This window comes from Poecilia reticulata, chromosome 21, assembly GCF_904066995.2.
Source record: "Poecilia reticulata chromosome 21, P_reticulata-male-v2, whole genome shotgun sequence".
NCBI classification, from domain to species: domain Eukaryota; kingdom Metazoa; phylum Chordata; class Actinopteri; order Cyprinodontiformes; family Poeciliidae; genus Poecilia; species Poecilia reticulata.
Window position 1 is genome coordinate 1,263,002 of NC_088850.1, and position 26,414 is coordinate 1,289,415.

The 26,414-nt window shown below is 46.1% G+C and overlaps 1 protein-coding gene across 4 annotated transcripts in view; it reads right to left on the minus strand.

Annotated features, from left to right (window-relative positions):
- Positions 1-26,414, minus strand: part of hivep2a (HIVEP zinc finger 2a) — an 81,043-nt gene that overhangs the window by 7,825 nt on the left and 46,804 nt on the right. For 2 of the 4 annotated variants that reach the window (XM_081602717.1, XM_081602718.1), the window contains 10 exons: positions 14,776-14,839; positions 12,766-14,044; positions 10,753-12,629; positions 9,980-10,237; positions 9,498-9,666; positions 8,650-8,737; positions 7,010-8,573; positions 6,775-6,932; positions 3,734-3,909; positions 2,710-2,811 (listed from right to left, as the gene is read on the minus strand). In XM_081602717.1, coding sequence (XP_081458843.1) covers positions 2,710-2,811; positions 3,734-3,909; positions 6,775-6,932; positions 7,010-8,573; positions 8,650-8,737; positions 9,498-9,666; positions 9,980-10,237; positions 10,753-12,629; positions 12,766-13,750 — 5,377 coding nt within the window. In that variant the 5' untranslated portion in view covers positions 13,751-14,044; positions 14,776-14,839. The remainder of the gene's footprint in view (positions 1-2,709; positions 2,812-3,733; positions 3,910-6,774; positions 6,933-7,009; positions 8,574-8,649; positions 8,738-9,497; positions 9,667-9,979; positions 10,238-10,752; positions 12,630-12,765; positions 14,045-14,775; positions 14,840-26,414) is intronic. The other 2 variants (XM_081602719.1, XM_081602720.1) reach the window with 1 other exon arrangement.

Below are 26,414 nucleotides of genomic sequence, written 5' to 3' on the forward strand. Positions count from 1 at the left end.
TCTGCAGCGCGCCCCTTCCCAAAAGCCCACTGTGCATGTGTGGGAACGCGGCCCAGTTAAACGCCGAGCCAAAACACACAGCAGGGGTCACCTGAAATAAAATTTCATTTGGTGGTCTGCATGGTGGGAAATTACAACGAGCTACCAGTCCCACGCTGATTAAACACGGCAGGAACGGCAGCGCCGGCCGGAGCGGCTCGAACACCTGCTCACAGGAACGGCCGTCTGGCTTCGTCTACAGGATTTGAAAATACGTCGGTTTGTGGTTCAACGTGAGAAACATTAGCAGGAATTTCCCCCTCTGAGGGATGCTGCTGATGTGGGACAGTCCGTGGGACTTTCTGTTGCTCACCACATTGATCAGGCAGCAAGTTAGCAGAAGTAAGAGACACTGCCACCTGCAGGTGGGGGTCAGCAGCCCTTAATCCAATGCTATAATATTTCTAAAATTATGCATTAGTGTAAAAGAATGTGGGGATTTGCTGATTTTCTGTGAATTTCTGCGATTGTGGAGTTGCAAAAAATTCAGTTTCGACATTTCTGACCCAACTTTGTCACTCCAGTCCAGTAGGTGGCAGTAATCGCCATAAAGTGCTGCTGCATTTAAGTGTATCGTCTTAATACAAAACATGTGCAACACCAACTCAGTATTTATCAGAAGCTAATGCTAAAGCGCTATGGCAGCATTCAGCAGACGCTAACGCTAGCGTGCTGTTCCTATAAGTCTTTTAGCAGAAGCTAACGCTAACGCGCTGTTTCTATAAGTCTTTTAGCAGAAGCTAAAGCTAATGTGCTGTTCCTATAAGTCTTTTAGTAGAGGCTAATGCTAGCGCGATGATCCTATAAGTCTTTTAGCAGAGGCTAATGCTAGCGCACTGTTCCAATAAGTCTTTTAGCAGAAGCTAATGCTAACGCGCTGTTCCTATAAGTCTTTTAGCAAAAGCTAACGCTAATGTGCTGTTCCTATAAGTCTTTTAGCAGAGGCTAATGCTAACCCGCTGTTCCTATAAGTCTTTTAGCAGAAGCTAACGCTAACGCGCTGTTTCTATAAGTCTTTTAGCAGAAGCTAAAGCTAATGTGCTGTTCCTATAAGTCTTTTAGTAGAGGCTAATGCTAGCGCGATGATCCTATAAGTCTTTTAGCAGAGGCTAATGCTAGCGCACTGTTCCCATAAGTCTTTTAGCAGAAGCTAATGCTAACGCGCTGTTCCTATAAGTCTTTTAGCAGAAGCTAACGCTAATGTGCTGTTCCTATAAGTCTTTTAGCAGAGGCTAATGCTAGCGCGATGATCCTATAAGTCTTTTAGCAGAGGCTAATGCTAGCGCGCTGTTCCTACAAGTTTTTTAGCAGAGGCTAATGCTAGCGCGCTGTTCCTATAAGTCTTTTAGCAGAAGCTAATGCTAGCTCGCTGTTCCTACAAGTCTTTTAGCAGAAGCTAACGCTAACGCGCTGTTTGTATAAGTCTTTTAGCAGAAGCTAACGCGCTGTTCCTATAAGTCTTTTAGCAAAGGCTAATGCTAGCGCGCTGTTCCTATAAGTCTTTTAGCAGAAGCTAATGCTAGTGCGCTGTTCCTATAAGTCTTTTAGCAGAGGCTAATGCTAGCGCGCTGTTCCTACAAGTTTTTTAGCAGAGGCTAATGCTAGCGCGCTGTTCCTATAAGTCTTTTAGCAGAAGCTAATGCTAGCGCTCTGTTCCTACAAGTCTTTTAGCAGAAGCTAACGCTAACGCGCTGTTTGTATAAGTCTTTTAGCAGAAGCTAACGCGCTGTTCCTATAAGTCTTTTAGCAAAGGCTAATGCTAGCGCGCTGTTCCTATAAGTCTTTTAGCAGAGGCTAATGCTAGTGCGCTGTTCCTATAAGTCTTTTAGCAGAGGCTAATGCTAGCGCGCTGTTCCTATAAGTCTTTTAGCAGAAGCTAATGCTAGCGCGCTGTTCCTATAAGTCTTTTAGCAGAGGCTAATGCTAGTGCGCTGTTCCTATAAGTCTTTTAGCAGAGGCTAATGCTAGTGCGCTGTTTCTATAAGTCTTTTAGCAGAGGCTAATGCTAGCGCACTGTTCCTATAAGTCTTTTAGCAGAAGCTAACGCTAACGCACTGTTTCTATAAGTCTTTTAGCAGAGGCTAATGCTAGCGCGCTGTTCCTATAAGTCTTTTAGCAGAAGCTAACGCTAACGCGCTGTTTCTATAAGTCTTTTAGCAGAGGCTAATGCTAGCGCGCTAACTCCAAATCAGATCACATCTTCCCTTGATAGACTACAGCTGCTAGATAACGTGTTTATCTTGTTCTCCAGGAGTTTCATTGAGGGGTAACAGAGTAAAGGGTTCAGATGTATTTATGAAACCAGCTTTCATGTCTTTCCTGTTTTGCCTCATTTGGGTTTTTCTGCCACATATTTAAAAATATTTCTTCTTCTAACGGGACGAAACGAGGAAAGTTTGAGGTGCATGAAAACTTCTGCTGTTACTGTAAAAACTGAGCAGGATGTAAAAATAATCAGCTAATTTCCAGCTTCATTATCGAGTCACGGGAAGATTAACGGAAGAGCGAACGCCGCTCATCTGTTCAGAAACTGTCAGCGCCGGGAGGGACGGCTGATGAAAATGTATTATTTCTTAATATTTAATGAGGAATCAGATTAACTCGCTCCTTTGTCCCTTTCTTGCCGTTTGGCGTCCAAATAAAGTTTCTGCTCGTCTGAACGTTTTCTACCTCCGTCGTCGGCATCGCCGTCTTCCACCGACGACATGGAGACTCCCAGCTCCAGACACTTCTTCATGTGAGCCTTGGACTTCATGTGCTTCGTCAGATTTCCTGAAAAACACAGACAGTAATCCCAGATTACCGACTCCGTCAACTGGTCTTACTGGAAACCAGAGCTAGTCTGGCTGAAGAAGCGGAGAACCTGGAAGAGACCGCAGGTATAATTCAGGAACGCCACGTGTCGTAATCTGATAAGAAAATGACGCAGTTTGAAAATCCATCAGCCAGACTTTTCATCTGAACTGAAGCCACAGCCTCACCGAACGGCGAGCAAAAGGAAAAACACCTGGAGCCGTTTCCCACAAAGCAACAGTCCAAATCACAAAGTTACCAGGAGCCATTTCTAGAGACGAAACGGACGGACGTTCGTACAAACGGTCGAGATAAACAACAAAACAATGAACCGCATGAAAACGATCAACCTCATTTTAACGGCTGAACTCTCCACTGACCCTCCTTCGTTTCCGCAGCGTAACGGAGGAGAGAGCCAAGTCAGACATGTCCGTCTGTAACCTGGTGATTATTGACGGATAAATATCATATACAGACTGAATGTAGGTTTTAGTTCCACTTTGGTTTTATGTTGTTCAGCTTTTATTCATGTGGATTTTCTGTTAACAGACGGAGAATCAATTTCATTTTTGTTTATTTTATTTACCAGTTCCAGTGTTAAATGTTCTTTTCAAAATAAAGTGTATCTAATTTTGGCAGGATGAGCTTTCCTTATGTCAAAACCATCACATCAGTTTAAAATGGTCTCCAAGCAAGATTATCGTTTATCGCAATAATTAGAGACAATTAATCGTTTGGAACATTTGTGCCTAAGATGGCAGGATTAAAAATGGTTGGATTCATGTTGGACGAACGAACAGCTCGCTGTCCGGTCGGATGTCATTTGGATGTACAGCTCGCTGTGCAGTTGGATGTGCAGTTGGATGTACGGTTGGATGTCGTCGCATGTCGCCGGACCAACCTTTGGTCTTGAAGGCGAAGTTGCAGAACCTGCAGACGTACGGTCGGACGTCTGTGTGCGTCCGGATGTGTTTCTTCAACATGCTGGGCTTCTTGCAGCGGATGCCGCATTCCTCGCAGATGTACTTCCCCCGGCCGCGGCCGCGCACGTACACGTAGTCCTCGTTGGATTTATACCTGCAGGAAACAGCGGCAGAGCAGGTGAGACACATGCTCTTATTGTGAAGGGCAGTTTAGACAGCAGCTCCGTTTCCTGTTCTCCAGGTCATTACACACTTCTCTGGACGGTTTGCTCTGAGTGTGGCTGAACATTTAAAATTAATTTCAGGGAAGCTAAGTGCGCTAAATGTTTTCAAAGCTAGCAAAAACATGTAAGCACCAACTGTTAGCATGTTAGCATAAGTGTCCCCACCACTGATTATTACCAATAAACTATAAACACTCATAATATTTCACATTCTGTGAATGGATGATGGTCAGGCAGAAACCGGCCCACCCGGTGCAGCAGTTCCACGCCGGGTGACGAATGGAGCGCACCCACAGAACAGGAGATCCTGATGAGTTAAAACTGATTTTAAAATATTTTGAACGGATTTTGGAAGCTAACATTTATGCAGATGATGTCATAAGTTTCAGTCTGAAAGTGTAAAACCAGTTTGTGCTTCATGTGGACTAAAAGCTGCAGATTTGTGCTACTTTGTTTTAACAATTCATGTTCAGATAACCTCAGTTTCTCCCTCCGGTTGGTTTTCAGGGGGAGCAGTGAAAATGGCCGCCTCATGGCGTCGCTTCCTGTCCCGTCTGCAGCAGCGGGAGGTCGCGGCGGGGTCAGAGCTATCGCACATCAAGCGCTCCGTCTGGAGGGAAATACCTCCGGACGGCGGTCTGAGCGGAGACGTTTTCACAGCTGTGGCCGGTTATGAGAATGAATTATGAGGATTTTCTCATCCTGGTTTATGCGCTCAGATCGTGGAGCTGGAATCAGCCGAAACGTCTCCGGGTTCAGGAGACGCTTCAGGATCAGCGCTGCGAAGCGTCACCACGCTTCTGCAAACTAAAGGCTCCATCTGCCTGCGAATCCATTTAGGACGAATAACATCTGAATTATGCAACTTTAATCACCAGGTAATGATAAACAAACATTTCTGGTTTAAAATTAAATAACAAATCTGCTTTTTTCCACTGAGTTTAAGTATTAAAATGTTTTTTCTATCTCAGACTGTTAGTATCTAAACGTTTCTCTTTCTGCATTTCAACCTGAAATTAAATTAGTTTTTATTATCCTGGTTAAAAATAATGAATTAAACAAATAAATAGAACTATATCATTAAATAAATTAACGTTTATTTAAAGAATATTTATTTTATTTGTCGTTTTTATTTCATGGGAACATTTATTTATTAGTAATAGTTCATTTAATCCATTTATATATTTTTCTTTATTAAAGTTAATAAGTTAGGGGAAATAATGAGTGAAATAAATAAATTGACTAGATGTTTTAATATAACGATGCATGAAAAAGTAAAAAAATCTCCCAGCTTTAAGTTTTTCCATCTTTATTTCTGTAAACCAACAGGAAGGTGCTGAGGACCATCAGGCTGCAAACATCGTGTTTTTCTTAGAAAAGCTAGAAAATGCTGCAGCTGTTGATGCTAAAACTGTAAAGATGGACAGATCCCACTTCATGTCCCCAGAAACCGGCGCTGATGAGCTTAGCAGGCTCAGACTTCTGGCCGCTAACGGAGCTCAGAGAACCTCAGAGGAGGAGAAGTCGTCTGTTTTTACACCTCAGCTGATTTTTCTCTCTAATCAGGATGAAACCGATCAGCTCCGGGTCAAACGGAGGTTATTGGTTCAGGGACATGAAGCTGAAAACCAGCAGACTGCTGCGGTTCAGGTCTGCTGCCTTCCCAGGCATTTACACATTTATGCTAACATGCTAATGTGCTAATACTAGAGCTAATATTTTAGCTTAGCACTCTGCTACTAGCTGTTTAGTAACATTGGTTGACAAACATTTTATGACCAAAACTTCAAACAGTTGGATATTTAAACTCATGCTCTTACTTTGAAGTGGGTGCGGTTCTGTTTCCTCTCCTTTTGTTTTTTTTATTTTCCAAAGAAAATTGAAAATATGTAAGAAACGAACAAATGAGGTGATTGAAGAATTCAGCATTTACATGAACAGCCAGGTGTTGAACAAATTCAAACTAATGTTTATGTTTAGCGTTAGCACAGTTAGCCTGTTAGTTAGCCTAACAGTTAGCCTATTAGTCAGCCCATCAGTTAGCCTATTAGTCAGCCCGTCAGTAAGCCTATTAGTTAGCCTGTCAGTTAGCCTGTCAGTTAGCCCATCAGTTAGCCTATTAGTTAGCCTGTCAGTTAGCCTATTAGTTAGCCTGTCAGTTAGCCTGTCAGTTAGCCCGTCAGTTAGCCTATTAGTTAGCCCATCAGTTAGCCTATTAGTTAGCCCGTCAGTTAGCCTATTAGTTAGCCTGTCAGTTAGCCTGTCAGTTAGCCTGTCAGTTAGCCTGTCAGTTAGCCCGTCAGTTAGTCCATCAGTTAGCCTATTAGTTAGCCTGTCAGTTAACCTATTAGTTAGCCCGTCAGTTAGCGGTGGCTACCGCTGTTTGTTTCCATGCAGCTGCAGATCTAACAGATGGACCTTTTTCCATATTTTAAACATTAAATAATACCTTATTAATGACTTTATTTATTTTCAGCTGAACTTGGCCAGCCTGACAACTTCGTAGGTTGAAATGAGGGCAAAGTGGGTTGGTAATAACATATCGCATTTAAACTTGAGACTTTTATTTTTATGATAACTGGTGAGATTCATTTAATTAGTTTGGATCTAAACTGTGAAAAGCTTTTATTTTATGTTGATATTTTCTACATTTTACTTTGAAAAGACGACATAATCCATTTTTCAGGCCTGGTTTAGTTGCATTAGTAATCAGAACCTTTGACCTTTACACTGAAAAGCCAACATCACCATCTTGTGAAAACCAGTTTTAAACTAAGGACTTTAACTGGACCTACCCGCCCTCGAAGATCTTGATGCGGGTCGGTTCGGCGGCCGGCTGCTTGACGGAGACTTCCTTCTCCACCTGCTCTTCCTTCGACCGGTCCCATGACGCCACGCCCTTCATCTTCCTCCCAAAATGGCTGACGTCCACCGGCATCAGTTCCGGCTTCAGCTGCAGAGAAAAGGCGAGAGCTGCGGGTTTCTGCTGGCTCGTCTCCATGGCAGCGAGAGGAAGATCTCAGGACGTACCTGATCAAACCTCAGCTTCCAGGCCACGGACGACACCAGCTTCCCCGAGCTGGGCGGCGCCATGGCGGCTACGGTGTACATCAGGTCGGTGTTGGTCCTCTGCTTGGACCGGAGCAGAGCCAGCGCGGCCTTGGTGCTGAGGTGCAGCGGGTTCGGGTTGTACGAGCTGACGCACCATGAGCTGTAGACGGAGCTGTGGGCGGCGGCCGGCGTGCTGTTGGGTTTGGTGAAGCTCCGGAAGCACCAGCTAACGCGGCTCATGGTGCGCAGGCTGGGGAACTGGAACAGCTGCTGGGCTCCGGCCTCTCCGAAGAGCTTCGGCGTTGTGAGTTGCTTCTCGGCGTCGTTAGAGGACAGCATGGGCTCCGGGCTGGAGCCGCACCGCGGCGGCGCCTCGTCCACGTCCAGCTCCTCCGGGGAGTCCCGCCCACCTGGAGCCGGGGAGCGATCCGTGATGATCTGGAGAGGCGGGGTGAAGCTCTCCACACGCGGCACGTCGGACAGGTGGGGAGCTGGAGATCGGACGGGAATGGCGATCTTGGCTGTGACGGGGAAGTCGCTGATCGGAGGAGAAGAAGACATCCGTTCAGAATCGTCGACGGACTCCTCAGTCTTCAAACATCTTCCCTGTTTCTTGGAAGTCCGCTCGGCTCCGCTCAGCTCCACGGCTCCCATCTCTTTGACTATCTGGCCGTACATCCGTTCCTCCTTCACCCGTTTCTGCTGCTTCGTCTCAAAGAAGCGCTCCAGGGAGCTGGTCGGTGAAAGCATGCGTTTACTGGCCACCATGTTGGACGCCGAGGCGTCGGTAGTGGATATGGTTCCTGATGTTAGCGACAGCGGGATGCCCGTGTTCACCTGTTGCTCCGGCGGCGGAAACCGCAACCCGGCAACGTCAACCTGCCCCAGGAGGAGGGACAGGTTGAATCCGGCTCCGCTCATCCCTCCTCCCACTCCGCCTGCTGGCTTTCCAATGTTCACAAGCGGAGGAGACATATTGGGGGTCCGGCCGCCGTCCGAGTCCAACGCCTGCACTCCGCAACCGTAAGAAGCTATCAGCTGGCTAACGCTGGTGTACATCGCGCTACCAAATGATGGCACGTTGGTTTGGATCCTGACAGGAACCAAAAGGCCGGGCAGCGAGGCCTGGGATCCAGGGTTCTGAGTGGCAAACACGGGCTGGACCTGAGGCAGCAGCAGGGCGGCGGTGGAACCAGGCAGGGAGTGTTTGGAGGAGAGCGGGCCCAGGCTCTGCTGCTGGTTCCGGCCGGAGATGGAGGAGGAGTAAATCTGTGAGCCGTCCGGTTTTCCGTCGTACGTCTGCGGATGTCCGGCCAGACTGCCCTGGGACAGGATGTGCAGCTTCAGGAGTTGCTGTTGAGCCTGGAGGGTCTGCTGTTGCCTCTGTTCGGACTCCTGGCTCCAGAACCGACCCGGCTGGGAGATGGAGATGAGGGGGGCGGCGTTCTGGTACTGGGGGGGTAAATCCTTACTCATCGCCTCCAGGCCTGGATGTTCTCCTTCAGATGAGGAGCTCTGGGCCTGGAGGTGATGCTGCTGCGACCTGCATGACAAAACATGGTCACTCATTCATCAAGGTGCCACTAGCAAGAAGTAAATCATTCTGGAAATATTCTCACCTTCCATAGACGGGTTCATCTTGCAGACTGTCCTCACTGATGCTCTGCTGCAGGCTGTGCTGGTGGTACTGTTGGTGGGATCCTAACCCTGTCATCACAACGTAACCGAGTTTTAAATAAAGAACAGAATGGCTAGGAGTCCACTTTCCCTGAATCAGAACCTCGTCTGGCTGCAGGTCTTCTACCGTCTGTCTCTACCTGCCAGGAACGTCTAAACATTTTTCTGGTTCTTCCTTCATCAGGTTCTTCCTGCTTTTGGAGCGGCCTCCAGTCCGCTTGGCGTTCACATTCAAACTGAACCAGAGTTCACTTGAACTGAACCCAGACTGAGGTCAGAGGTCAATAAGCATTCACACCTGACCAACAGAACCGGACTCTCTAGACAAACGGACTGGAGTCGGATCAAACAGGGCCAGTGAGAACGATGAGAACGCTTCTTAAATTACAGAAAGCTGGACTGCTAACTAGCTTACCTCTGAAATCTCTTGGTTTCACTGGAATTTATTTAGGGGTAGCAGGATATAGACTTTTCATATTCTTCCATTTCACCACTAGCCACTACGTTGTACTGGCCCGTCAATAACATCCTAATGAAACACCTTGAAGTTTAAAGGAGTCTTAACAGATGAAGACTCTTCATGTGGCCATATTGGATCTGCTTCTAAAATTTAACACGGAAAAATGGGTCAAATTTCTGAGCTTCTGTTGGACCAAGTGACACGACGAGCCCAGCAAAATGTACGCTGCTGCACTTTTATTCAAGAGCAAAACTCCAGGCAGAGATTAGTTTGAGGTTTAATTAGTGGAAAAGACTTGAGTTTGTAACGTGGCACCGACACAAGGCTGACCTGCGGTACTGCTGGCAGGCCTCTTGGTTCTGCTGGGCAGATCGATGCTGCTGTGTGGAGAACCTGTCGGGCTGGCCCATATCCCATGCTCCACATTCTCCTGCTTGATTGAAATTTCAGGTGCGACGGCTTCCTGGAGGACTGTTTCTGGATAAACACTCAGCGAAGCCTGTCAAATGTGCAAAAAGGCTGTAAGCAAACCGGCTCACAATTAAAACAGATTATATTTAGATAAATCACTGAGGCCACCGGCCCTGCAGCTCTTAGGTCCAATGATAAACCTGAATTGGCTAACAGGACTCTACAGAAGGTAAGTGCATGATGAGGTAAGTCATTTAATTCAGGTGTTTTGGACCTGGGACACGTCAGACAGCTGCAGGACACTTTGACCCCCATGACCTAAATGCTACCGGTGAAACGGTAAAGGTTTGATGTTCAGTTGTCATTCAGTTTGAAAAAGTCAAGAGCTAGTTTGACTCTACCTGTCGAACCAGATATCCGCGTCTCCGTTCCTTCATTGCCGATGCGCTGGTGTACATCTCGCCTTGCCGTGAGGAAGGCAGGTTTCCATAATCAAAAGATTTGCTGCGCATTTCCGGTAACTCTGTGGGCAACGTGCACGGCGCCTGCTCAGATGAAGATCTCCTCATCTCCCTCTGCTGATGGTGGCCGGAATAGCCACTACCCGGGACGGTCAGAAACTCTGACTGCTTTGCTCCACCAGAGGCCATGGAATCATCCTGCAACACACAGAGAGAAGACCAAGAACCTCTCCTTAGGGATATTCTGGGTTTTGTTTGGTGAGACTTGGTAACAGCAAATTTAGAATCAAGCCAGAAGTCCAGGACCAGATCCAGAACCAGTGGTTCAGACTTTACCTAATTAACTGGGACTCCCTTATGTCCATTAGCAAAACTAATACATGCGGTGTCCCACAGGGCTCCATTCTCCACACACTTTTATACAATATCTTTATTCTCCCCAAGGCTGAGATTACACAGTGCTAAAATATCTCTTGTATATCTATGCTGATGAACCATATCTGTGTCACCAGTTGACCACAGTCCCCTGCAGGCTCTGGGTATGTGCATCGTACCGAATGGGTGGCACAATGAAACCTAAGAGTTGTTTCCTGACTCAAAACTAACGTTTAGCACCCACATTAAGTCAGAGCCTCCTGTATGAAGGGTGCAACACACATAAACTTGGTTTTCATGCAGATACCAGAAAATACAGCCCTAGTCAAAGTAGGTACCTGTTTAGTTGGTGAGACAGACTTGGGACCCTCATCTCTGTCGAAGGACATGGAGAGAGAGGACGAGTGGGACAGGTTACTCTCTTGACTGGGACTTCGGGAAAGGCTGGTGCAGGTCGACTCAAAGCTCGATTCCCCAGACGAGTGCTCCATGTCTGCAAGACGCAGCCTCTTCTTCTTGGGAGGCAGCTTCTCCGTTGGCATCTGAGACAGCGTGTCGCTCCTCTGTGGCAGCTGGAACTCCTCAACGTGTTGCTGTTGCCTCTCGGGCTCCTTGGAGGCGGGAGCTTCGGTGTCCTTCTCTGGCTTGTCGGGCTCCTCTGTCACCCTGATCTCAGGGACTTGGATGTTAGGCTGTCGTACCAGTCTCTGTGAGTTGGGATATGGTTGGCCAGGTGAGGCTGCAGCTGAAGAAGATGAAAGAGGAACTAGCTCACAGGAAGCTTGCTGATCCATGCTGTCAGACTTTAGAAGAGCAGATTCAGGACTCAAAGCATCTTCAAAGATGTCATTGTCCGACTGCTCTGAGTATTGACTGGATGGGACCTTATCTGCTGACTGGTAGCCTGTTTGGTCAAATGACTCTGACTTCTCAAAGGAATTTGGACGAGACACTATGCCAGTGTGCTGGATAACTGAACCGCGAGTTGCCTTCCTGCATTCCAAGTCGGGAACGAGCGCGATGTCCTCAGAGCACATGCTGGGACATGTATCAAAGCTGTCAGACTGGCTGTGGGCACTATGAAGAGAGCCTTTGCCTATTGGTGTGGCTCTTGTCCCATCAAAACTACCTTGTTTAAACTCATAGTCCCCCATCATCTCAACTGAGCCACTGCAGCTACTGTCACAGTGCCCAGGACTGTCCTCATCATCCCCAACACTCTTCTCTTTCCGCCTTTTCCTCGTGGCTATTTCTGACATGCTGACCTTTGTACCATATGGGCTATAAGCAATGTTCTCTGGGACTCCTGGGCTACGCTCACTGATCTTCATACCCAGAGATGACACAAAGTTTTTGGCCATGAGTCCGTAACCCTCGGCCTCTCCAATGTGGGCGTCGTTGCCTGACTGTTCGAATGCCCCCTGTCGTCTGAGTCTGGGGTGACCTGGTGGGTAGAACACATCGTCTGATGCCACCATGTTATCAAAGGAGACACTGCCTCGAATCCCCGGAGGGGCACTGAGGTTAGGAGGAGATGGAGTTGGCATGGAGTTACTCCTAATGAGAGTCCCAGAATCTGATGGTGGCTCCAAAAGTCCTGTACTGCTTTGGCAGGGGCCAGTTGGGTACTGCTTGGCTTCTCCACACATTGGAATGTTTCTTGTGAAGGAAACGGGATCCTCCACAATCTTCCCCATGTCTGAAAGAGTCCCTGCCTGCTTTAAGGTGACCAGGGTATTGGGATCTGCCCCAACTAAATTTACTGTGATTGACTGTCTCGACCTGGAGTTGGGTCGGTTGTACCAAGTCCGACCAAACATAATCTCTTCATATGTCTTGACGTTAGTATTGGGAGTGCCTATTTGCAGCTCGGCACTGTCAAAGGGTGAAAAGTAGCCTGAGTCTGTGCTGCCTTTGCTGTGAGGACTGAGGAGGTTGAGGGACTGGGACATGCCGGGATCCGAGTTCTGCCCTTCCTTATCAATCAGCCTCAGGGCCAAGCGCTGTTTGGCATTGGGGGAGTCATCTAGCGAACGCGCTCTCCCACCTGCCTGTGAACCCAACATGCGGTGAGAGCCTTTTATGTCATGAAACGGGGGGCACTCCATCCCAGTAGGTGGGACTCCCCCAGGCTTGGGGAAAATGAGGATAGGCACTTTCATTGATCCGATGGGGAGCTCCTCAGCCGAGTCTGCATAAGCTGGTTCTGTATTACCTACAACAACACAGAAAAATACAAGATTATAATTAGATTTTCATAAAAAATGTAGAAAACATTTGAACAAATAAATGTTTTTGAACCAAATGTGTTTGACTCTTAATTTGAGTTGTGTTTGTTGTAGAGAATTTACCTCCATTCTTGTCTGCTTCAAAGGAGATTTGTGGGATGGGACTGTCTTTATCCATCAACATGGTGGAGGTCTCCACGCCCTCCTCATCTGTGTCCGTACTCTGCTCTCCGTCTGAGGGCACCTCTGCCTCTCCAGCTGGGGATGCCTGATCCGTGTCTCCGCTGGGGGCCACTGATGGCTCGGACGAAAACGGCACCAGTCCAGCTTTAATGGCGTGAGCGTGGGACTTGCGGTGCTTGTAAAGATTGCTTTTGGTTTTAAAGGAAAAGCCGCAGGGTATGCATGGATATGGCCGCTCTCCTGTATGCGAGCGGATGTGCTTCTTCAGTACACTGGGCTTGGCGCATGCTCGGTTACAGTAGGGACAGAGGTACTTCCCAGGCTTTTTTGGCTTTTGCTCTTTTTTCCCGTAGCCCTCCTCCCCAGGATCAGAGCCGGAGTGGGAGTACTGTCCAAACGAGCTTGGTAAACTAGGAGATTTTTGCCTGGGAAACCTCCCTGCCCCGTGTGGGTGAGTATGGCCTGGATGTCCTACAGGGTATAAGTCATCTGAGGGCAACTGACCAACAAACGGCCAGGCGTGCGGCTCCAGGCCAGGCTGTGGTTTAGCTCCAGAGACGAAGCGTTCAGATTGGGGATGCTGAGGGTACGGCTGGGCCAAATGGAAGTACCCCCTTTGAAAACCTTGTGCAAAAGGTCCTTGGGGGTCTTGAGATGGCGGGCCCCCTATTGCCCCCACTGCAGAAGATCCAGATAGCAGCTTTGCAGAATTGCCTGGTATCCCATACTTTTGATGGGGCGCTGATCCTCCCGTTGCGCCACAGGGCAAACTCTCTCGATGTTTCACTTCTGGATCAGAAAAAGTGCTCTGTTTTGTGTTTGCAGTAGGCTCAGATGCCCACTTTCTCTCCAGAGGTGCTTTCTCCTTCACAATTTCCTTGGTCAAGCATTTTTGCCCGTGGGCAGCTGCTTCATGGGCCTCCATGTCTTTGAATCTCCTCTTCAGTTGAGTGAGAGAGGAAAGGAGAGGCAGTTCAGAGGGAAGGTGCTGAAGGGTTTAAAAGGTCCCAGTGCAGCCGAGCATGTTAACTGAACCTTAGAGGGTTGCTAACATGTCTAAACAAACGGAAACGGACAATCCATGTCTGAACGAGGCTGATTGGAGAGTCAGGGGGTAAATAAAGGGTGAGACGCACGCTGCCTTTTCACATGCTGTATGCTCAACAACTTTGTTGTGCATTGCTCTTCATTCCCAATCACAGCAGAATCCTTCAGTGATCTGCAGACGACAAAAGAAAAACAGCAATTAAGAACAGAAATGTTTGAAGTTATGACAAGCTGCTAAGTCAAACACAGCAAAGGGAAAAAACGGTTTGGAAATGGAAAAAATGGCCTATAAACAATATTTCTAACAACATTCCCCAAGAATCTTTCTTCTTCTTGTTTGGTCAGACATAAAATTTGATCTTAATATTATGCATCACAGTTTCATGGAGACCAGCAGCATCAAAGGGCGCAGTGCGCTACAAACACATGAATGATGCAAACACCAAAACACACAAACACTGAAAACCAAATGCAAAGGAAAGAGCTGCACGTGAAGAAATGCTGCAGCTGCAGACGACTCGCTTCACAAAATGTAAGTCCTCCCGACCAGCAGGGGGAGCCGACCAGCAAACCAAACAGGAAAGAAGCAGGAGCAAAAAAGACAAGGTGTGTCCAACTGATGCGTATTATATAACAGCATCATATTTACGTAGGTAATATTAGATATTAGTACATTAGCAGAAAAACTGGACAAAAGCTAACAAACACAAATCTGTAGGGATGCAAACACTTTTTCATAGAAGTAAATCAAACCCTGCAGCTGTTCAGTGATTGGTGCAGTTCTACTTCTTAGTTTATTCAGGTGTACACTGTATGTCATTGATTTTCCTGTAATGAGTTCAGTGAACAGATGACAGAGTTGTAATAAATCATGTTTACAGTGTAAATATTTGGAATAAATACCAGATTTTCTTGCTGCTGAACTTCTCTGTGTCTTCAAAAGATTTTCAATTTTCTCAGTGAAAACCTGCAGACAGAAAGAATCTCATTAGTTCCAATCGATCACCTGAAGTCAATAACCAAACGGCAGCAGGTTTATCACTGTGGCATCGTTTGCTTTGCTCAGAGGACAGAGACGGTGAACTGGATGCCTGATGTACAGAAATAACCGTTCCTGCCTGCTCTGTCGGTTCCTAACGCTGGAATCCATCTGTTGTTTTTGCCTTTTCCATTTCCCCCCACCTTCCCTCCTCCTTTCACTCGGTGACTCACCGGTGAAAAGCAAACCCACGCTGTTCCTAAAAAGACACAAAAGCTTATAAATAGTGTTGTGGAAGTGACGTTCAAGTGTCATAATGCGTGTAGGCGTCCGAAAGGCCGAGCCGAAGATCAGCCATCAGCGCTCGCACCTTTTCCTTCCTCAGAGCCGAACGCAAACACAGCAGACAAACACAGGCGCACATGTAGAGGCACAGCCTGCAGGCTTTGCTGCAAAGCTGCAGCAGGCAGTGTGTGTGTGTGTGTGTGTGTGTGTGTGTGTGTGTTTCCGCTGTTTAACGTTTCTTAACCACACCAACACCTGACAGCATAGGAAGAACAAACTGCAGAGCGCACGTAAACATCCCTGCTGAAGCTGCAGTTTTGCTTTGCATTTCCTCATCGGAGGGTTTGAACAGCCTCCCTCACACTCTTATTGCAACACACACACACACACACACACACACACACACACTGCTCGTAAGGAGGACTTGGTGACGTGTGTGTGTGTGTGTGTGTGTGTGTCTTGGGGCCCAAAGTGAGATCTATAAATAGCACCTGAGAAAACATACTTTATTCTTAGCAGCAGGAACGTTAAATTTGGGCAACCTTGCACTTTTTAGATGTACTCCCTACACACACACACACACACACACACACACACACACACACCCACACACACACACACACACACACACACACACACACACACTGTCTCAGGCTTGGATCATGGTTTTATGTTTTCCATGGTTTAACGGTGAAGGAATGTTGAACCTACAAAACAAACTCTGTTGGCGAAATGAACCAAGATAACCGCTGAAGGTCCAGAACCAGAACCAGAACCAGAACCAGAGGTCCATTCAGGCTGAGGAGGCGATGTTAGTGACGTTAGAAGAGATGAACTGTTTGTTCATGAACTCATCAACTGCTAAAAATTATTTTCCATCTTCAGTTTTCAGAAATAAGTCAATAAACCGTGAAATGTTTGGAGTCGTTATCGATTATTACTGTCTGACCCAGAAGCTCCAACACGCCTGAACGTCTCATCATGAAACCTTTAGAGGAAGGAAAACTGATGCAAGCTTCCAAAAACATCAAGAGATCGTTCGATGGATCTGATTGGGTCACAGCCAGGATTGGACTAGGCCAAATCTGTCTCCTGAGGAACAGATTCCAGCGCTGAACCCAAAGATCCATCAATCAGTTCGGTTCACGAAAGAATCAGAATTATTACGGATCAGAACTGATGAAAAAGATCCTAAAACTGAGACATGAAACGAGCCTGCGAGTCGGTACCAGAACTGAAGCAGACCCGTCCCGTCCGCATTTAGCTTTTACCGATTCCTGAAAGAAACGATCTGAACTTCACTGGGGTCAAAGTTCACCAAATGCAGACGGAGAACATCAGGAAAACGCAGCGCGGAGATATCCATCAAATCCACGATGTGATTTCTGTAACCTCAGCCGACATGACGCCGTCGCACATGTTGGAGGCTTTCCTCAAAAACAACCGGAGTGAAGAAGAACCTGGAGGATTCAGGAGAAAACGCCACAGTCTGGAGCACAAATCATGAACAATGGCTTCAAACTACAAATCGACTTGGAATCGAATCATGAGCAGATAATAACTCATCTGGACGATAAATCACCCCAGAAGTTATCGCGATAAACGATAATATTGTTGTTTTGAGACCATTTTGCAGCAATATAATGATTGTAATGGAATAATACATTTTAAAATATTGATACTTTCTGATGAACATTCATCAGTGGAACTGGAAGTTTTAAAATATTAAAAATAAGTAAAGAAACAACAAATAAAATGAATGACGTCTGGAAACAAAGGAGCAAAGCAGCAGAATGAAAACTTATCATCCAGTTTTTGGTAGAAAGAGAAAAAGATGAAAATGATTGAGTTTGTTTTAATTCATCATGTGATGAATTGATTTATTGATTTATTGATTATTGCGACAGCGGCGTCTCCCTAATAGTTGGAAAAGTTGGACGTTATGCAACCTCCCCTGCTGACATGATCCATAAATGTCGATTCAGAGGCGGATTGGACGCTTCCTGTTCTCCAGCCAATCGGGTCGCTCCGAAGTGAACGCTCTCTGGCTTCTATAGAATATTTTTAGGAGGAACTGAATCATGTTTCATTGTTTCTGGTTTCATAATGAAACTTGTGAATGGCCCGGCCTGCAGAGCGAGTGGGAGTCTGCAGTCAGTGAACGGCTTACATAAAGCGTTCTTACGTTGGGCCCGGCCCGGTTCCTGGCGTAGGAAGAGACCCGGCCGCCGGCTGCGTGTTTGCATGCATGTTTGTGGCCAGGCGTGGGCGGTGTGTGTGTGTGTGTGTGTGTGTGTGTGTGTGTAGGCTGGCAGAGGGCAGCAGGAGACGCTCCAGTTGAACTCTCACTCTCAGGTAAAAATACTGACAGCAGTTTTAAATAAGCCGTTATTTAACGGAGGGAAACAGAAACGGATTTATCCCACTCTGTTTTCTGTCCATCTGCAGGAGAATCCATTTGACCTTTGACCTCTGGTGTCTTCAGGTATCTGATCAGGTAACGAAGTTCCCAAACAAACACACCTGACCCACATCTGGATGTTTTCTGTTCAGATAAAAACCCAACATTTCTCTTCAGTTTGCGTCTTATCTACAGCTTTTAGAAACTACAGGAAGTTTATGATGCATAAACTCAACAGAATGTGATAAAATATGAAACTTTTCAGAGAGAACATCTGATGCTTGCAGAGATTTTCCTTTCGGTTTGCAAAAATTAGCATCAACAGTCAACAAATACATTGCAACACCAGTCAGATCCTAAAAGTTAGCTGTGCTAACGCTAAAACACCAGCCATAAACATTAGGTCATCAGTTCTGCTAACGCTAAACTGCTAAACCGTACAGTATTTAGCAAAAGCTAATGCTAAAGTGCTATACCAACATGGCTGTTAGCAGAAGCTAACGCTAAATCCAACCATGATGAAACCCAACATGGCTAGAAAGTTAGCTTTGCTATTAGCGCATCATTGTTCTTATTTTATGTAGTAAATGCTTACAGAAGTTTGAAAATAACAACATATGATTATTTTTACATCCCAATAAATATAGCACTGTAAGTGACACATAAGGTGAATAATTATAACAATAATTTCTGGTTCTATCATAACTGAACATGGATCTGCTGGATGAATAAAGAATAGTTGAATTAAGCTCCATCCTGCAGGAACTCCGATGTTGTTGCATAAATCAGTCGATGCCAAGCGGCAGCGTGAGATTCAGCAGAACGGAGGCGCTTGCAGGTATGTACAAGTACCCTCGTAAAGGCCCCGAGCCTGGAGGCCTGAGCGCTGCGTGGGCACGGCCAGAACAAAGGCGCTGTGTGTGCAGAGGAGTGTGTGGGAGGCAGCGCGGCCCCGAGGGCTCCAGGAGCGCCGGCGCTCCCTGCTCACTTCCACACGGCTGAATGACGGTCGGCACTCAGCAGACCCCCTCCGTCCTCGACTCGCTAACAGAGAAAGATCCCTGAGCTGCAGCTGGCCGCTCGGTTAGCGTTAGCAACCGGCCTGAGCGAGCTGCTGCGTGTGTCTGGACCAGAACACCTGGATTTGCACCAAGAAAGTGGGAACATCTTGTGTGCAATCTGTGTGTCGTCTGCATAACGGAGCATATCTGTTCCATGTTTCCTGATTATGTATTCCTGATGCGAGCCCTGAGGAACGCCAAGACGGATTTAAATATCCTGGACTGAGATACAAATGTACAGATTTCTGGATTCATGTCTCAGATCCAACGACTGATGGACGAATGATTTATGATGAGAAAGAAATAACATCATCAGAATAAAGATGCAAAATTAAGAGAAAAAAAGTCAAATGACAAAATGCTTTGTAATTATTTTTGTGCAGTTCTCATAAAAGCCAATATTCTCTTATTATTCCAACTTTATACTCGTAATATTAAATTTTATTCTCATTATATTACAACTTTATTCTTGTAATATGACATTACGTTTTCATTATGTTGATTTTATCATCTCACGATCAGTTTTGTTACGTTGTATCCTTTTTAAAATGATCATTGCTAGCTTGGCTTCAGCGCGACGTCAGACATTAACGGACAATCAGTGGATAAAATCCAGTAAATAAATGGATTTCAGGTGAGAAATGAAACCGAAACAAAGAGTGAAAAGCTGAAGAATCCAAACCAGAAAAGCAGCAGAGAAACCAGGAGGAAACGACGGAGTGTGGGACGATTCAGGCGAAACACCTGGACCTGTTCAGGAATGAGGAGCAGCTGCTGAGGAGAAACGTCCTGCCAGCTGGTGTCAGGTGCTGCTCACACACACACACACACACACAGGTGCTGCTCACACACACACACACACACACACACACACACACACACACACACACACACACACAGGCAGACACAAAGGCCGGTCTCGTGTTTCTAAGCGCGGCGTTCTTTGGGTGGTCAGACGCTCCGTAAATTATTTAAACATGTTACTGATGGTTTCCATTCAGTGATTAACCGCTTTGTACCGCCAGAGAGCGAGCCGGGCCGAGCCAGGGCAGCTGGCACAGTGTGTGTGTGTGTGTCAGAGCCAATCACTGACACACACACACACACACACACACGTCCAATAAAAGCTTTGTTTTACCTGGAGGGACACAGAAGTTATTGGAACAATAAGTTTGGCTGCAGACGGAGGAGCAGTGAGCGCATTGGGAAGAGCGCCACCTGCTGACGTCATTCAGCCGCTCTCCGTCCAGCGCTTCGCTCCGAAACGAGGCCGAGGCCGGTCCGGTTTGATGGGACCAGGATCTGCTCTGAAAAGAGACCGAGATCCGGATCGGATCGGATCAGTCCGGTTTGATCTGGTCCGGTCCAGACTGGGATCGGTCCAGTCCAAGATGAGACTGACATGTCTTCTATATATCCATCCATCCATCCATTTTCTTGCACCCTTTTTTCCCTCAGTGGGGTCGGGAGGTGCTGGTGCCCATCTCCAGCCAACGTTTCGGGCGAGAGGCGGGGTCACCTGGACAGGTCACCCTGGACAGGTCGCCAGTCTGTCGCAGGGCAACACAGAGACACACAGGACACACAACCATGCACACACACACTCACACATAGGGGCAATTTGGAGAGGCCAATTAACCTGACAGTCATGTTTTTGGACTGTGGGAGGAAACCGGAGTACCTGGAGAAAACCCACCATGCACAGGGAGAACATGCAAACTCCATGCAGAAAGACCCCAGGCCGGGAATCGAACCCAGAACGGATTTCATATTGTACTGATTTTGCTGCATTTGAAATACTGTAATGATGAAAAAGTAATAATTGTTAAAAATAGTTTTGTTTCAGCATCAATAAAATAATCACCAGTTTGAAAAGTTTGTTTTATTCAATAAACGCCTAACGTTGCTAATTAGCATCACAGGCAAATTCAAATTAGTCGTAACTGTGATGTGTGAAATAATAATCACTGATTAAATTCACAACTAACATTAAAAACACAAATAATTTTCCAAATTCGGCCGTTAAAGTGTTGAAATGTATCTTTGTGTGCAGCTGGACGGCGTTCCCCACGGCTCAGCGCTTGGGTTCAATCAGAACCAGCTGTCCTGTGGTGACGTCATCAGGACACATTGCATGAATGTCAACAGTTGTGCAGATGACACACAGCTTTCAGTGACTCAGGAGCGTTTCCACCTCAGCTGCACATGAAACCTTGAGGAATCTGTTCAAGGAGTCTGACTCAGATTGCATAACATGCATTTCTTTCCCGTTTCATCACATTTTCCATCCATCCATAAAAAGTAGCGCGAGCTTTGGAAGTCTGGGTCCGAAAAAACGTTTTGAATTTTGACTGAAGATCAGCCAAAGTCCAAAAACAACGTCAGAAAAAAAAAAAAACGTTCAGTTTTAAACGATTACAAGACGGAAAAATTATAAAACAAATCAAGACCTGAAGGCCAGGATTAGTGTGTGTGTGTGTGTGTGTGTGTGTGTGTGTGTGTGTGTGTGTGTGTGTGTGTGTGTGTGTGTGAGATCCGGCCGTCTGCAGGTTCCTGCGTATTAAACCTAAAGCATTTAACGGCCTTCTCGCTGCCAGGCCAAATAAAGCGCCGGGCCAATTCCTCCCCCCCGCCGCGACTTTCAGAAATAAAAATAAACTTGCTCAGCAGTTAGATCACAATACCTGCTTTCTGTTTTAGAAAAAGCAGTGTGTGGATTCTGCTGGGATCCCATCTGAGAGCTAATTGGATCCAGAACCGTCCTCCTGTCTGCCGGCGTGCCCCGGAGCAAGGCAGCTGGAGGCCAGCAGGAAGCCAAACCAGCGCAGAAACATCTCAAACTGGGAGCTTCGGGGGAAACGTCGCTTCCTGTTTGGCTGCAATCTGCAGGAATATTCCTCCCACTTCTCCTCCGCTTCTATTCCTGCCGCTCTTCCTACGTTTCCCGGAGCGCCGAGGGGGAAGCGCGGAGCGGCGCGCCGTCACCTCCCGGTGATCCGAGTGGGCGGTCGGGCCGCTTCCAGCGGATCCTGCTGCCTGCTTCGCAAACGCTCAGGCTGCTTTTCAGAGAAGTCCGTCATAAACGGAGCTTTTTACACTTTGGACAGTTTTCTGCTAAAAGCCGCATTAAATCTAACAGGAAATCAGCCGCAGCAGAGCTAAAAATACCATCTTGGTGCTTTTAGTTGCACTAAAATGTCTACAAACGAATCAGAAAAGAATAAAACATCTCAGTAGACTTTATTACAAGTTAGTTTAAAAAAGATGCATGCGACTAGAATCAGAATGAAGATCTGTGCAGAACAAACCAGCTGATTTCCTAAAGCTAAACGGTTTGATGCTGCAGAGTGAAATCAGAACAATCCGATCTATGGAATCAGAAATGGATCAGAACTCCAGGAAATGATCGAACACGAAGATTCCCACCAAGAAAGCGACAGGAAGTCCCGCCCCCACTTCCTGCTGGAGCTGCAGGAGGAACCGGAGGAACTCCCAAAAGGTTTTCACTCCCTTCATCAGAACCTCCTCCCTCCGTCAGGGGGCGCTGCTGAGGCCGCTCTAACATCCGATCCGGATCAGAGCTGCGACTGACCCGGGATCCTCCCCGGAACCAGCTGGAGGGAAACGGGATTCCTGGAAGAACTGCAGACCGGAACGGTTCTGTTCACTTCTGGATTCAACCTGAGACGTTTCCTCCTCACGTCCGTCAGTCAGACATCAGGACGGACACGAGACGATGGACGCTATGCGCACACACTGTTTTACAGCAACTCCAATGTAAATTATGCTCATGGATGTGTGTGTGTGTGTGTGTGTGTGTGTGTGTGTGTGTGTGTGTGTGTGTGTGTGTGTGTGTGTGTGTTTGTTTATACGCCATAATGGGCTTTTCTACTTTCACCTACAACCTGAGGTCCTTGTGGAAGTGAGGACCTTTTTGCAGCTGTGCTAGCTGCTAGCTACATTTAGCGGTGAAACCCAAGTTCGACTTTTTCACGTCAGTCTGATCTTTTCACCCCAAAAAAAATCAGATTTGTGCGTCTTCCACAGGTGACACAAACTTATGTTTGGTTTTCTTCCATCCAGTTTGTTTTTTTATTCTCAGTTTTTCTATGAAATCAGGAAAAACAACAAGTTCCACCTCCATGATCAGGATGGAGGAAATTCTGACGGTGATCCTGCGGCCATGTGATCATGGAGGAACAGAAAGTTGTTAGCATAGAAGACAAGGTGTAATACTCTAGAATCTGAGCTAGGGGGAGCTGTAGGCAACGAATAAAAGTGGTCCGATGACACAGCCTTGAGGAACTCCACGTGATTGTTTGCTCTTACATATTATATTTATTAACAAACTTTGTGTAGTTACGTCATTTTAACCTCGTCTGTATAATTTTTGTTTCTAGCTGAACAAATTGAGCATTGCACGTGATAATTAAGATTTTTTCACTGAAATAAAAATCCGATCTGTAGGAATTAAATCCGATAGTTTTCAAATCATCTGCAGTCTGAACGGCCATGTCAGTGTTGCTTACAAAGATAATTAATTTTACTTGCGCTTTTGTTTATTTTGGATATTTGAAATGTCTTTCGGTTCCAGAGTTAAATATTTGTCAGAATTTAAAGTTTATTGATCTTTCAGAATGCGTTGTCATTATTATTATTACACTGATATTACCGTTATGTTACTGGAAAATGGTCCCAAAATAACAATATTATCGTTTATAGCAATAACTTCTGGAACCATTTATATTTGTTATTGTGACAGAGCGCTGTGGCGGCCATCTTTACTGCCGTAAACAGAGCCCTGCGGCGGCCATTTTTACTGCCGCAAACAGAGCGTGGCGGCCATTTTTACTGCCGCAAGCAGAGCGCTGAGGCAGCCATCTTTACTGCCGTAAACAGAGCGCTGTGGTGGCCATCTTTACTGCTGTAAACAGACCGTGGAGGCCATCTTTACTGCCGTAAACAGAGCGCTGTGGTGGCCATCTTTACTGCCGTAAACAGAGCCCTGCGGCGGCCATTTTTACTGCCGCAAACAGAGCGCTGCGGCAGCCATCTTTACTGCTGTAAACAGAGCCCTGTGGCGGCCATCTTTACTGCCATAAACAGAGCGTGGCGGCCATCTTTACTGCCGTAAACAGAGCGCTGCGGCAGCCATCTTTGCTACCGTAAACAAAGCGCTGTGGTGGCCATCTTTACGGCGGCCATCTTTACTGCCGTAAACTGTTCACTCAGAAGTCTAATGTGATCACATTTAATTACTGACATCAACGACGCAGAAAAAACTCTAAACAGATTTTAGCAAAAGAAAAGAATTAGGCATCAAGACCTGCTGTGCTAACGTAGCTTTAGCTTTAGCTAAGCTCAGGGATGAATGCAGTAGCTGACATGAATGTAAAGTCCTCAGTAGGATGGCAGTGTGTGTGTGTGCGTTGAATAGAGCGAGTGTGTGGGAGGCGGCAGCAGCGCCGGCAGGTTGCAGAAACAGGAAGTGGGCGTGTGGGAGCAGGAAGTTTTTGGGGTACCGAGGTTAGAGTTTCTCTGACGGAAATCCTCCAAATTTAGCTCCTGTGACGGAAGACGAGTGTAAATCTGCGACCTGTTGCTTCACACGCATCCGCTTTTACATTTAAATGCTAACCTGCGGCTTTCAACGGAGCAACTTTCCTTTTTTTTTACACATATTTGCCAACTGCAAGTTTAACTGCTTGGACTCACAGCCGATTCTGTTAAATAAAATGGGAGGATGGCTTTCCGTAGATCATAAATCAGGATTTAAAAAAAACATTTTTGGTTCATAATTGTTCCCGTCGTTCTGTTTGGACACAGAAAGTGATTTTAGCCAAATTTCTTGATGCTTTACTGCATTTTCAAACTGACTGACTTTTTTTCAATAGTTGTGAAAATATTTTCTTCATTAATTTCATTCCAAAAGCAGAAATCCTGGAATATATTCATATATATTCAGATTTCTGCATGTTTTTGAGGATTATAGCTTACAGTCAAATTTACAGACATTTTCCTTCCACTAAACTTTCCATTAACACTGTTTTTCTCCGTGCCAATTCACTGGGATTCAATTTGATTTAAAAATAATTAATTTATCCCAATTATTATCTAAGCAGCTTCAAAGAGTCATCATGGGTGGAAGGCCTCCAGTAGCAGTCTGTGTTCCACCAAAACAGAAGAGGCCTCTGGCTGAAGACTTGCTGTATCATGCTAGTTTCATGCTAACATGCTAGCTCAACACACCCCAGCTGCTGGCCCATCTCCTTTGCTTTTTCTGCTCCTCTGGTTGGGGATGTTGGAGTAGCGGATAAGCAGCAGCCTGAATCGTTTTAATGATGTGAAAATCTGAATTTGTCGGTTTTTCTAAGCTTAAATTCATTTTTTTTTCTGCCAAAGATCTTCTATTATAACAGAAGAAATGTTTCAACTTCATGATTTTCTGTCTGAGTCCACAGGATTCAGGGTCAAAGGTCAGGAGTTTCTGAGATGCTAATCACCTGGGGATTATGACAGTTTGAACTTTCTCTAAACTTATATAGTTTTCCTGATTTTTTTCCTGAATTATATGTTAAAATGTTTTCAGGTTTTCTTTAAGAAAATTTCCTGAATCTGTTTTTTTTCCGCTGAATGTTTCAGTTTGGAGTCTGGGAGCCGTTACATAACGGATCAGAGACGAATGACGGGATCCTGAAGGGCTCCTAACAACCACCTCTGATGACACACACACACACACACACACACACACACACACACACACACACACACACACACACACACCAGCCTGTGGTTAGCATGGAAACATGATGTGACAGCGTTAGCTAAGCGGTTCCATGTTCTCCTACAGAGGATCCACTGCAGCAACACACTTTTCTTTTCCACCACAGACTCGCGTTTCCGTTTGTTCGAGGGAAAACGGCGGAAAGAGGGATGGAAAAGGAGGAGAGGTGAGGAAGGAGGGATGAGGAGGGGAGTCGGCGTCCTGTTGGTGTAAATTTCCAGTGGAAATCAGAAGCTGGTCATATTTTCCACAGAGCTGCTGGGCCTTGAAACCATTACTGAGATCGCCCCCCGTGCATGAGCGCGCGCATGTGTGTGTGTGTGCATGTGTGAGTGTGCATGTGTGAGTGTGTGTGTCTGTGTGTGTGTGTTTGCATGTGTGTGTGTGAGTGTGTGTGTGTGTGTGTGTGTGTGTGTGTGTGTGTGTGTGTGTGTGTGTGTGTGTGTGTGTGTATTCCAGGAGCTTCATTACATTTTCCACAACAGCTTGCAGAATGCAGCAGGAAGCTGAGTTTGTTTTTCAGCCAGTAAAATCCTCAGACGCCGTTTCACCTGGTCGCATCACATCCTGCCGCAAAATGCCAAATATGGTCAGCCAGCCAACCACCAGGGCTGGAAAGCTCTGTGGAAGGAAAAAATATCGGATGTGGGGATTCTGGGAAAACCTCGTCTAGACTCGAGGTTTCCCACCAGCAGACTGGAGAACCTTCATCCAAACTTTAACTAGGCCGCAGAAACGGCATCAGCACAAAAAGCTCAACATTTATGAAAATACTCAGAATAAACGGAAACAAACGTTTAAAAGTTAAAAAATAAATAAATAAAATTAATGAAAAATAAGTTCAAAATAATGATGAAAAAATGCAATTAATAAAAATGATCAAATATAAATATTAAATGAATTAAAACTGTTAGTTTGAATTTGACATTTGTGAGGAAACAGAGACTCAGGCTGGAAATTCACCTGAACATTTGGTTAAAATGATTCAGTTTGACGTTCAGAGTTTCCTCTGAATGCTGGAGTTCATCAATA